Genomic DNA, 12,120 nt, shown 5'->3' with positions numbered 1-12,120 from the left:
ATTGGCCTATTCAGAGAGAGAACTGAGATGGGATCAGTTCATACAGTACAGAGTGCAGGTACTTACAGTGTCAGGCAGGCAGATTCCCTAAGTGGGGCTTAAGTGGTCCAACCCTGATGGCACCTTGAGTTTTGTGAAGCACCAGCTAAGACACAGAGAGGCCATATACCTTTGACTAGAAGGTCAGAAACTAGATTGGCTTTTCTCAGTACTGGCTCTCTGGCCTTAGTCATAATTTACCTTCATTTAATTATTTTCCCTGCTCTGAAATTTTTATTGAATTTTATGAGCAATTAATAATATACTTAATGTTTTTTTCAATTCCCTTTGAGCCTTTTGCTACTTTATGAGAATATTTATGTAGTTTAACTTCTGAAATCCTCATAACCATCTTGTGAGGTAGGGACTATAAGTATCTTCATTTTGAAGATAAGGAAATGTGGGAATAGAGAGAGAATAAGTTGCCTGAGATTGCTCAGTGAGTTAACAGAATCAACATTCAAACCCAGGAAGCCTGATCCAACCTCTTCATCTAACAAGATTATTTCATACATTCATTCCCCTGCGGGGTTTAGCAAAAAAAATCCTTATTTTCTTAGAAACCACATTCTGAGGGGGTAAACACATGCAAATGTGCTTTTAAAATGTCAACATATTTTGAGTTAGCTATTCTTAAAAAAATCTAAAATATAACAAACATACCCTTGGGCCTGTGCAGTTTGACAGGCTTAAGATCTAGTATTCTCTATGATCTATGCATCTGTTTTTATGTATATACACTAGAAACTTAAAATACTTTGCCCAAATTGACAGTTTTCAATGAAGACATTTGCCAATTTTTATAATAAGCAATAACCAGGCCCTAAAACACTGTGCTCCACTTTAAATAAGTTAAAGTTTATACTAATACTAAGGGCAACAGTTTTGATTTTTTTTGTGTGTGTGTGTGTGTGTGTGAGCTATGCTTACAATAAGAATATAAACACATAGGTATAAAAGAAATGCTTGAAAAGAATTCGCTGAAAACCCATTATTTATCATCTTCCATATGTGTGGCACTATGTTAAACACTGAGAGATGTACAATGATGCATATTACAATGTTCTAAATTTATGTCACAGGCTTTTTTGGTGAACCTCAAGAATAAACTTGAAAAGTCAGTATGTGACTGCCTCAGTCCTTTGTAATATCATGCAGAGTAGACAGAAACCAATAGTTCTACCCCTTGTACCTATGTACCTTTCTACCACCAACTGGTATGTACTCTTTAAAGAGGATTGAGTGTTCCCATTACATTATATTGAAGCAAGTGCAAATTTATTTATCCTTGTATTTTTTTAAAGATTTTTTGTTCATTTTTTGAGAGAGAGCAAGAAAGAGAGAGAGAGAAACATTAATGTGAGAGTGAAAGATTGATTGGCTACCTCTTGTATGCCCCCTCCCACTGGGGATCAAACCTACAACCAGGGCATGTGCCCTGACCCAGAATCAAATCAACAAACTTTCCATGCACGAGACAATGACCAACCAACTGAGCCACACTAGCCAGAGCTATCCTTGTATTTTATAGTAAGGGCTGCATAGGGATGAGAAAAAGGCCATATTTACAAATATCCATCTATGGGCTGCTATTCTTTTCTATCTTCAAGTAGCATGTTAGTTCTAGTCTTGTTTTGTTTTGCATTTGCACTTTTTAGAAAAGGCCGTAATTTTCTCTGTAGAGTCTTGATTTCCATCATTTTGGCAAAATTGTTCAAGGTCACCATGGTCCATATTAATTAATCATGTGTGCCTCATGGATTTCCTCTGTCAGTAGTACGTATCAGTATGATTAATGGTTCAGAGTTCATATTTAAGAATCTGATTGGATAACTGTCATTTCATTTGTTGGAAATTATAATTATAATTCAAAAAACATTGATGAAGTTGTTCAAGAAAAGAGGGCAATGCAAGTCAGTTTTACTTATTCTGAACAACACAGTGTAGTCATTTTTTTAATGCAAATAGGCTCCGTACTGCAGTGTACTCCCTGGGCCTCAGCCAAGAGATTAGGGAGGGACATGAACTCTTTAAAGTGACTATAGGCAGCATTAAGTGGTAGCTCTGTACTGTGAAAGAGAAACTATCAGACTGTGTTAAAGGCTTCATTCCTGGAAAAATGAGTTCATGAGTGCTTTAGTAAAACATTATTTTTGATTTTTTCTAACAGGGAGTAATAGTTAACTTACTTACTTTAAAAATATATTTATTTATTTATTTATTATAAAATCAATTATTTACTTATATAAAGAGACTAGAGGCCCGGTGCATGAAATCCATGCACAGAGGGGTGTCCCTCAGCCCAGCCTGCACCCTCTCCAATTTGGGTCCCCTCAAGGGACATCCCTCTCACAATCCAGGACTAATGGCTCCCAACCGCTCACCTGCCTACCTGCCTGATTGTCCCTAACTGCTTCTGCCTGCCAGCCAGATCACCCCCTAACCACTCCCCTGCCAGCCTGATCAATGCCTAACTGCTCCCCTGCCGGCCTGATTGCTCCTAACTGCCCTCCCCTGCTGACCTAGTCACCCCTAACTGCCCTCCCCTGCAGGCCTGGTTGCCCCCAACTGCCCTTCCCTGCCGACATGGTCACCCCCAACTGCCCTCCCCTGCAGTCCCGGTCACCCTTAATTGTCCTCCCCTGCAGGCCCAGTCCCCCCCAATGCCCTCCCCTGCAGGCCCGGTCCCCCCAACTGCCCTCCCCTGCAGGCCTGGTCACCCCCAACTACCCTCCTCTGCTGGCCTGGTCACCCTTACCTGCCCTCCCCTGCTGGCCTGATCGCCCACAACTGTCCTCCCCTGCTGGCCATCTTGTGGTGGCCATCTTGTGTCCACATGGGGGCAGCCATCTTGTGTTGGAGTGACAGTCAATTTGCATATTTCCTCTTTATTATATAGGATGTACTAATTTATGAGGGTCATGGGTATTTATTATTGAAATTTAAGTAAAGGAAATCAAATAAGTTTTAAAAAAATCCCCTGAAATCTTACTGTTTTAGTAATCAATAAAAATAAGATAGAAACTATAATTGTTGGATGTACAAAGACAAATACTTCACAAAAGGGGGAAAATCAATAAACATACTTTTTTGGTGTTCAAAGTATCAATAAGCATCTACTTTACTACTATTTAAAGAATACATAGTATATACTTTATTGATATTCTAGGAAATTCCAGTACAATCAATAAATGGAAAGGATTTTATTGTCAACAAGCCAGTAAAACTTAGTTGTTTCATTTTTCCAGCATATGTGGTATTTAGCCTGCAGGTAGTCTCTTTACTGGAGAAGGTATGGGATAAGAACAGCAATTTCATATATGATTGTACATGGAAGTCCAAGAATATCTTGGGATTTTCTAGATTTTACATATGAGACAATACTCTATTTATATTACGAGGTGTATTTGTAATCTTTAATACAGACATAAATGATCCACGTTGTTTAAAATTTAATTTTTGAATACATTCTTCTCATGATTGATATTTATGCCTCAACCACTATGAAACTCAGACTGTTATTAAAAAGAACCTTTCCATCTTTCTTTACACTGAATTCAGGCTCTTGCAGATCTTTTACAATTTCTGCTTTGAGATCAGGTGGGGCTGTGGTACTAAAGTTGCAGGTTTCTGTCAAAAAATCCCAAAGCAGGTCTCCATTTTCATTGCCATCAATAAAACAGTCAGATATATCCATGGTGGACAGAAGGTCATAACACTCATACTTAATCTCCAACTTGTCTAGCATCTGAGTGACGTCAGTGGATGTGATGTACTGGCAGAGGTCATCTCGGGGTAAGCGGGATCCATACTTTCTCCATAGCTTGTCCCAGGCACTGTCTCCTGTGAGAAAACAAAGTCATGCTTTCATTCACTCTTTCTTTCATTTACCTACCCTGCCAGGCAGTGCATTAGATACTTGGGATAAAATAGTCAATTAAAAAAATATCCTTGCCTTTGTGTAGCTTTATTCAAGGAGTGAGGAGTTGGGGGTAGGGAGAAAGTTAAATAAATAAATAAATAAATAAATAAATCACATATCAGATGATACTAAGTGCAAATGATAACAAATCAGAGCAAAAAACAAGGAAGTCAAAGATGGTCTGCTGTTTTACATAGGGTGGTTATAGACAGTCTCTCTTATGACATGACATTTGAGCACAGACATGACAAAACATCATCATACGTAATAAAATGGTAATATGCAAATTACCATCACTCCGCTACGCCCACGATTGGGCCGGCTGGAGGCGCGGGGGGTGGGACTCAGGGTGGCCGATTGGCTGGCGATAGGAGCGGGGGGCGGGGACTTGCGAGTCCTTGACCCCCGCTCCTCCCGCCAGCTTAAATGGCCAGCGCTGCTTAGGCCGGCGCTGCGGAAGACGCTGGTGGCGGAACTCAGGGTGGCCGATTGTGTGGCTGCTGGCACCAGTTTTCCACCAGCAGCAGTTTTCCTCTGGCCACCCGCCCGATCGGAACGCCTCCCGATCGGAGTTCCTCTCGGGGTGGCCTATCAGGGTGGCCGATCGTGCTGGCGGGAGGCGCTCTGATCGGCGGGTGGCCAGAGGAAAACTGCTGCTGGCGGATAACTGGTGCCGGCAGCCAGGTGAAGGAAAAGTCTATTGCATGAAACTTCGTGCAACGGGCTCCTAGTCTATAATAAAGAAGGTTAATATGCCAATTAGACCAACATCTTCCCGACGTCATTCCGGACATCCTTCCTGATGAAGCCGGGGCCGAAGGGATGCCAGCCCGGTCCCGCGTGCCTGCAGGCGGCCCAAGGGAAGTCAGCCGGGGTCCCAGGTGCCTGCTGGTGGCCGGAGGAGGGAAGATTACTCCAGGAAGCGGTAAGAGCAATTGCAAAGGACTTGAGGCAGGAACATGCTTGGCATGTTTAAGAACTAGTTAGGAAGCTGGTGAGAATGGAATTAAGTGAATAAGAAGGAAAGTGGCAGGAGATGGAAAGCCACTGAAGTGCTGTCTGATAGAACCTACTGGACTGAAGGCATGTTCTGTATCTTCATTGTCCCATAAAGTAGCCACTTGTGGCTATGGAGCATTTTAACTGTGGCTGTGTGACTGAGAAAATGTATTTTATGTTATAATTCATCTTAGGTTATTTAAATTTCAGTATCCAAATGGGGCTTCCATATTGACATTAGAGTGACTTAACCTGATTTGCATTTTAATAAGATCACTCTGGCCACACAGATGAGAAGCAAGTATAGGGGCATAAGGACAGAAGCTGGGAGAACAGTAAGAAGGTGACTGCAATCACCTGGGTGACAGACGATGGTAACCTGGACCAGCGAGCTTGGAGGTGATGAGAAGTGGTTGGATTTTTTATATGCTACACTCCTACATACATTGCCAGTTGCCAACAATTTCCTTACTGGGTGTGAGTAAAAACAAAAACCAAAAAAAAGTCAGTAATAACCCCAATAATTTTGACCCAAGCACCTAAAAAGAGAAAATTGCCATTATTGGAAGTGCGAAGAATGAGGGAGGAGCAGTTGTACATGTATCACATTTAGAAATGTAAATCTGAGATACCTATTGGGCATCCAGGTGGTGATAGAAGCAAGACAGGTGTTTGTTAGTTTTGAGTTCAAAGGAGAGCATGTAAGAGTAAAAACTGAAATCAAAAGTCAGAGCACAATAAATACAATAATGATTTACTCAAACTAAAGACTCATGTCTATCCATTTACTACATTCTGCTTTGGACTGCCAATAGCTAGGTTGATTTCTATGGGTTTTGTCCCCAACTTTAGAGGATGTTTTAGCAATATCTGTTGCATTTACTTTTAAAAACCCAGCCCAGTGTAGAAGCCTAGAGAAGCCTAAGGGAGAGAGACAGGCTGTTGGACTATTCTTCTGACATTTCATAATTGAGATGAGGTTTGTTATTTAGTCTTCCAGAATCTCAGTTTTATAAGATGGGGACAACCATACTTACCTCAAGTGCACCGGAAAGTATTAAATGAGATACTTTAAGTGAATCATTGCACAATGCTAAGCACACAGCAGGTGTGTAATTAGTACTTACAAAATAAATGAACATATTAGTTTGATAATTTCTACTGGTTATAATCTTGAGACTGTGAAAAAGCAAACTTGCTGTTCAGAAATCAATGATTATAATAAATCAAAACAAATGAAAATCGATCTGTGGACCTTCTAATACATGCCTGTAATAATGGCTGTTACATACACAGATGGTACAGTGAATTGAAGGTGGACACTAATGCCCAACTGCTTGAGTGTGAAGCCTGGCTTTTCCCCTTTCTAAACTTTTTGAACCTGTGCCTCAGTTTTATCAACTGTAATGCAGGAATAATAATAGAATCTATCCACAGAATTTCTGCAGGGATTAACAGTTTAAAATGTAAGACACTTAGAACCATGACGGGCATATAGTAAACATTGTTGAAGGGTTACATAATTAAGCTGGACTTGGCTAGAGCAATAAAGCAGAGAACTATATTTTCTATGAACTTCCAGGATTAAAAGTAAAGATTTCAAAGGCCTGAATTTATTTTGGTTCCCAAACCTCTTTTATGATCTAATGAAAGTAACCGGCTCTCTGGTAAAGTACACAAACAAGACACATCCACACAGTTGTGCATATAATCACAGGATGCTCAAACACCCCTGACCTTCATCCTCAGACTAAGCTGAAGTCCCCAGATTTAACTAAACAGAAGAGACTACTCAAGGCAGGAAATAGTAAATAATAAATAGCCTAGATAACTGATGTTCCACTTGTATTTCAGAAGATTAAATGATAACTGCAGGATATGCTCTAGGAATTGGAATGAAGCAGAAAACAATAAAACCTCAGTTCAACGGGAAAAAAATGAGGGTCATGAGTATATATTAAAAGATCTTTCATTCCAATACAGTGATTGCCATCCCGAAAAAGAATTTGCCTTACAAATAAGACTTTATAAGAACATAAATATTTCAGCGGTTGAGGAGAGGCTCTGTTATCATAATTTTTTCAACCTGGCAGAGGAAAAAGAACAAAACACTAATTGCGGAAAATGTGCTGGTGGTGTCAGCGTTCTGTGACTCGGTGCCTTTTCTGAGCTGAGCAATTATCCACTTTCTGACGGATGCATTATCATAACGGCTCTCGGTGGGCACAGCATATGGTGTTACTTTTGTTTTCAACATGGAATAAACCAGATTGTTTTCTCGCACTGTATTAAAAATCACACACAGGATTTACCTCCTTTCTTATTCAGGTAAGGAGAGGAAAGGACGGAAAACTTGAGTGCTCTCCTTCTGGCTTAGCTCCCTTAACCAGACACATTGCATATTAATTAACAACTCATTCAACTAATACCTGGCTACTACATTTGCAGAAAAACAAGTCACTGACATCATTTTAGTGTGTGATACACCTCTTTTGTTCTTAGTTTTCTTCTTTTTATTTTCAAATGGAATCTTTTATCTTCATAATCAGGAACTTCTGCTCATTATAGTTAAATGAAATGGGCTAGCTCTGTAATGGGTCCTTAGCAACAAAGAGGCAAGCCTCTCTCCCATTCAAGCAACACGAACTCTAATGGGCTGACCAGCAAATGCTGGCATTTAATTCTGACTTCAATTTCTCTTTCTTTTCTTCATGAGTTCCACTTGCCTACCCTTCATTGCTTTTGTCCACCTATGTCAGTGTAGACTGTGTGTGTGTGAATATGTAATCTTCTTTATTGAGTCTTTTATTTCTGTTTATTAAACCTAGCTTCAAATCTCCAGAACTGTCTATGTTATCTATCCGATTCCATGTCCATCATGTAGTAAGTTTTAGCTAAAACATGGTATTTATTTGTGTTTTTATTTTGGAAGGACATTCAGAACAAGTAGCTTGGATAACATAAAGGAGAAGTAATAAGCAATTATTCAGTTCAATTCAAACACATTTACTGGGTGTCCTCTAGGTGCCAAGGGCTTTGCAAGATCTGAGAGTAGACGTAAGAGGCAGAGCCCCCTGCTCTCAAGGAACTCTCCTTAAACTCCCCACATGCCTCTAATAGGAAACTCAGCACACGGCTGAAAGTGTTCACACGTCTGGTCTGAATCCTCCATTAAATTAGCAGCCTTTCAAAGGAAAAGGAAAAGTCGTCTTTGCAACTTTCAGAGCCCAGCAGTGACGGACTACAGGAGCTCAGTAAAAGCTGAATGAACCATGTGTACACAATGACCATCCTGGGCAGCCAGCGTGGAACTGAGCATTCTGTGTTTTGAATACGGCTGAGCACACCTGGATCCTTAGCCAAGCTAGGTACTCTGCATAATTAAATCTAGACACTGACCCCATATTTCATTATCTTCTAATGGAATAAACTGCAAAAATGAGTATCTATATGGTGCTCAAATAAATGAGTAACTCAGTCTATTAAGAGGAAATAAGTTGTCCTTTCAGTAACAGGTCAGTGACTAAGTTCAACAGACAAGAGCCTTAGCTGTGATATTTAATATGACCACATAGAACAAGATGTTAATACAGACATACCTTTATCTGCCTGGATAAGACAATGGCTATATGAGTGCTCTTAGAAATTTAATTTAATGATGAAATTTAATTTAGGCTTTCGGAATCTGTCTACAATGAGCACTCAATTTTCTTCATTGCAGTGAAGCTATGAGTGACAATATTGCCCTGGAATCAAGGAAATGTACAAACAGGTTTCTTCACTTCTAGGTAATTATAAAGTGGATTCCATTTAGAGAGTGACTGCGAGAAACCTGATAAAAACAGAGCCTAATGTGAATCATTTTGGTGTAGGTGTTCCAAGTTTTAGGGCAACATTTAAGTTTAAGGAATGTTTTCATTGGACAAGTATGGAGAGTGGGGTTTCAGGAATTATAATTTGGGCTGAGAAGGCTGTTTAGGGCAATGGCTTTTATACAGGGGTGAGGAGGGAAGTTGACTGGGCACCTCAGATGGCCTGGAGAGCTTTCTCAAGCTTGTTTACTATCCACAGAATGGGCTGGCAGACAGGGATTAGAAATGAAAATGAAAAAAAAATGACTAAATAAAAATGTGGATCAACCCTATACATGTTGATTGACAATTATATAATACAAATCTGACTGGACATTTCCTGTGATTAAACTTGTTTCTACTGTTGGAAACTGACCATGACTATTTTTCTAAGCGTTGACCCATATGTTTATATTGGCTGTATTAATACAACAAAGCAATTTCTGCCACTATTATAAAAGGAAACTGCAGCCACTTCTATACACTAAGTGGGCAATATAATTTATCTTGGGAAAATATATTGTTGATAAGAGAAATTTATAGATTTATCAAGGTGAGAGAGATAGAGTAAAAGGGAGTTTGCTCTATGGAAGGGGGAAGTAAGGAGTTGGTATCTTAGAGAAAGTACTGAGCTAAGAGGATATGGGTGAGGTCTGAGAGAAGTTATGAATAGGTGAAGGGAAAGCGGGCCCCAACTGAGCAAGAGAAAGGCTGGAAAAAGAGTGGCTGTGAGACGTTGATACTAAATTCTGTTTCTGCTATTCTTCCTCCTCATAGACGTCAACATCTCCCCAAATCAAAGAACAGTGCTTTGGTGAATGAAGGAAATAGAGCTATGCCCATGTTTGGGGTAAAGCAGAACAGGATCAAAAAAGGAAGCTGCAGCACATGCAAGGTTTGGCCATGAGAAATCCAAAGTTGAACTGTGAGAAGTTTGGAGCAAACAGTGGCTGGCAACCATCAGAAGCATGACCCAGGTTTCCTCAGGAGTCACAGAGCAAGTGATAGATGAACAAGTCACTTGGGATGAGGGCTTCAGTCATTTACTCTGGATTGTTAAGAGTTAAGTATTAGTCATCCAGGTTACACTAAGTTGATGACAATTTTATTTCCTTACAGGTGGAATGTTTTCTTTAACTGCAAAAAAACAAACAAACTATATTGCATAAGATGGTTTGTTTTTAATTTTTTACTTATACTTAATAACTCTCCTGATAAACAGAAGCAATAAAGCTATAACTTTTAGCCTTAATAGGGAAGTGGAAAGTCCAAAATAAAATACCTAAACCTATTTTTCCATTTGCTAAGTGGTTCTTTAAAAATAAATGTATATATTTCTTCTATAGCTGTATAAAATATTCTAAGAAAGAAGTGTATATGGTAAAGAAAGGAAGTAATGAGTTGTTACTAATTCAACAACTATTATCTGTTGCATGCTTATGTCTAGGATCAGTAACCATTAACAATATTTCCTCTTTGGGATACCTATCTACAATGCTATGTGCAGTAATGAAGAATTATGAACTGCAAACCGAAAAAGTTAGTAAAATATTTTCACCATCAAACCACACTGACTAAATAATATTTGACTTAAAATACTTTAGAAAAAGCTAACTGTTTTTAAACCTTTACTCCTTTTCTTTGATTTTCCCCATGAAAGTATATAGACATAGTACACATGAATCACATATATGCATAGGTGCAATAATGTAGGTATGATTATCCAGAAATAGCCCTTGAATAAACTTAGATTCATAGACCAAATTCACACTGCTAGGAAGTGCCTCAGCATTCTTGCTTCATGTATCATCATATGTTTCACTGGGCCTGTTTTAGTTTGCACATTTCTCAATGCCAATATACCATGGATTATATTAACTGATTCATGATATAGCCAGCAGAATCTTGTATCCATAAGGACACTTAGTCAATTCTCAGTTGTTTGTAGACTGCTCATGCCACTTTCTAAACAGGCTGTCTTTTTCTTATTGGTAGACATTTACTCAGAGAAAGCTGCCCCTTGACACTTGAATACTTTACTTCTGAAAATATTTAAGAATAAACCGAACATAAGAGTGGGTCTTCTATGGATATTCAATACATTCTAAAATCAAACATATGACTTCTGGATGAATTGCTGTTCCTGTCTACAACACTTTTTCTGTATTATTGATACAGATTGTCAAAAATAGGCTGCCTTTAATGTTGATAATTAAGTTTACTTTTAAATTGATAAGTGTAGAACAAAGTGCTTTACCCAAGTCCTAATTTGGAGAGATTAGCAGAAAGCATCCAGTTCACATAAGCACTTCTAAATAGGAAGACAGAACTCTCCCACTTAAATGAGTATTTTTAACTAACCAGAGATAAAAATAGTATATCAAAATGTTCCCTTGGGGAAGAGGTTGTGTACAGGAGTGCTCACTTGCCAGACTTCCACATGAGTTCAAACCCTGGATTAAGGTTAACAACCATGTTTATCATCCTTAAAGCCATTCTTCATATTTAAGAAAAAATGGATTTTGTGACATAGATTTTTGAGTACGGGGTCTGGTATAAGCTTAAGAAGATAGAAACTATTTTATATCTACAATTAACCTGCCTTGCACTGCATGGACAGTCCATAAAGATTGACAAATGAAAGAAATTATAAATTAATGAATTCAACAATTACAATGCCTCATTTGCTAACATGTTTACTTATGCTCTCTGTGTGGTACTTATTGTATCCCTGGAAGCAACAGGAGAGGATCAGATGCCTTATTTGAAAAATAAAGCACATAAAACAAAACAAGTGAACTATTTTTAACTAGTGACCCGGTGCACGAAATTCGTGAACATTGAAAGGGGATTAATTAGAGGAAATAATTTAATATTGCTATTTGCCCTTTCTCTATAATAGAAGTGTCAGAGATGAAAGAAAATTAGTAAAATGTATATGAAAACCATCCTCCAGTCAGAGTCTGGGGCTCACCATGGGATCCAGAGTCAAGTCCCCGCCCATGCACATGCACCTCAAAATCGCGTGAGACCCAGACCCGGCTGGCCCTCCCATTGGGCTAGATCCAGACCCAACCAGTCCCACCCTTGTCAAGCCCTGCCGGGCAGGGGGCGTAGCCTCAGGTCCCCTGGCCCAGCGCCAGGACGGGGGGCATGGCTTGAGGTCCCCCAGCCCAGACCGGGGTGGGGGGCGAGCCTTAAGGTCCTCCGTCAAGCCCCGTCAGGTGGAGGACACAGCCTGAGATCCCCTGTCAAGCCCCTCTGAGTGGGGGGGGGGCGCAGCCTCAGGTCCCCTGGCCCAGCACTGGG

At 39.7% G+C, this 12,120-nt stretch overlaps 1 protein-coding gene across 1 annotated transcript in view; it reads right to left on the bottom strand.

Moving 5' to 3' along the window:
* Positions 1 to 3,169: 3,169 nt before the first annotated feature.
* HNMT (histamine N-methyltransferase) overlaps positions 3,170 to 12,120 on the bottom strand; it is a 33,833-nt gene continuing 24,882 nt past the window's right edge. Inside the window, exon 6 of the mRNA XM_008143485.3 lies at positions 3,170 to 3,882. Coding sequence (XP_008141707.2) covers positions 3,527 to 3,882 — 356 coding nt within the window. The 3' untranslated portion in view covers positions 3,170 to 3,526. The remainder of the gene's footprint in view (positions 3,883 to 12,120) is intronic.

The sequence above is a fragment of the Eptesicus fuscus genome, chromosome 11 (genome assembly GCF_027574615.1).
Source record: "Eptesicus fuscus isolate TK198812 chromosome 11, DD_ASM_mEF_20220401, whole genome shotgun sequence".
Classification (NCBI taxonomy): Eukaryota; Metazoa; Chordata; class Mammalia; order Chiroptera; family Vespertilionidae; genus Eptesicus; species Eptesicus fuscus.
Note: the sequence above shows the minus strand (reverse complement) of the source record. Positions and strands in the feature narration are given on the sequence as shown.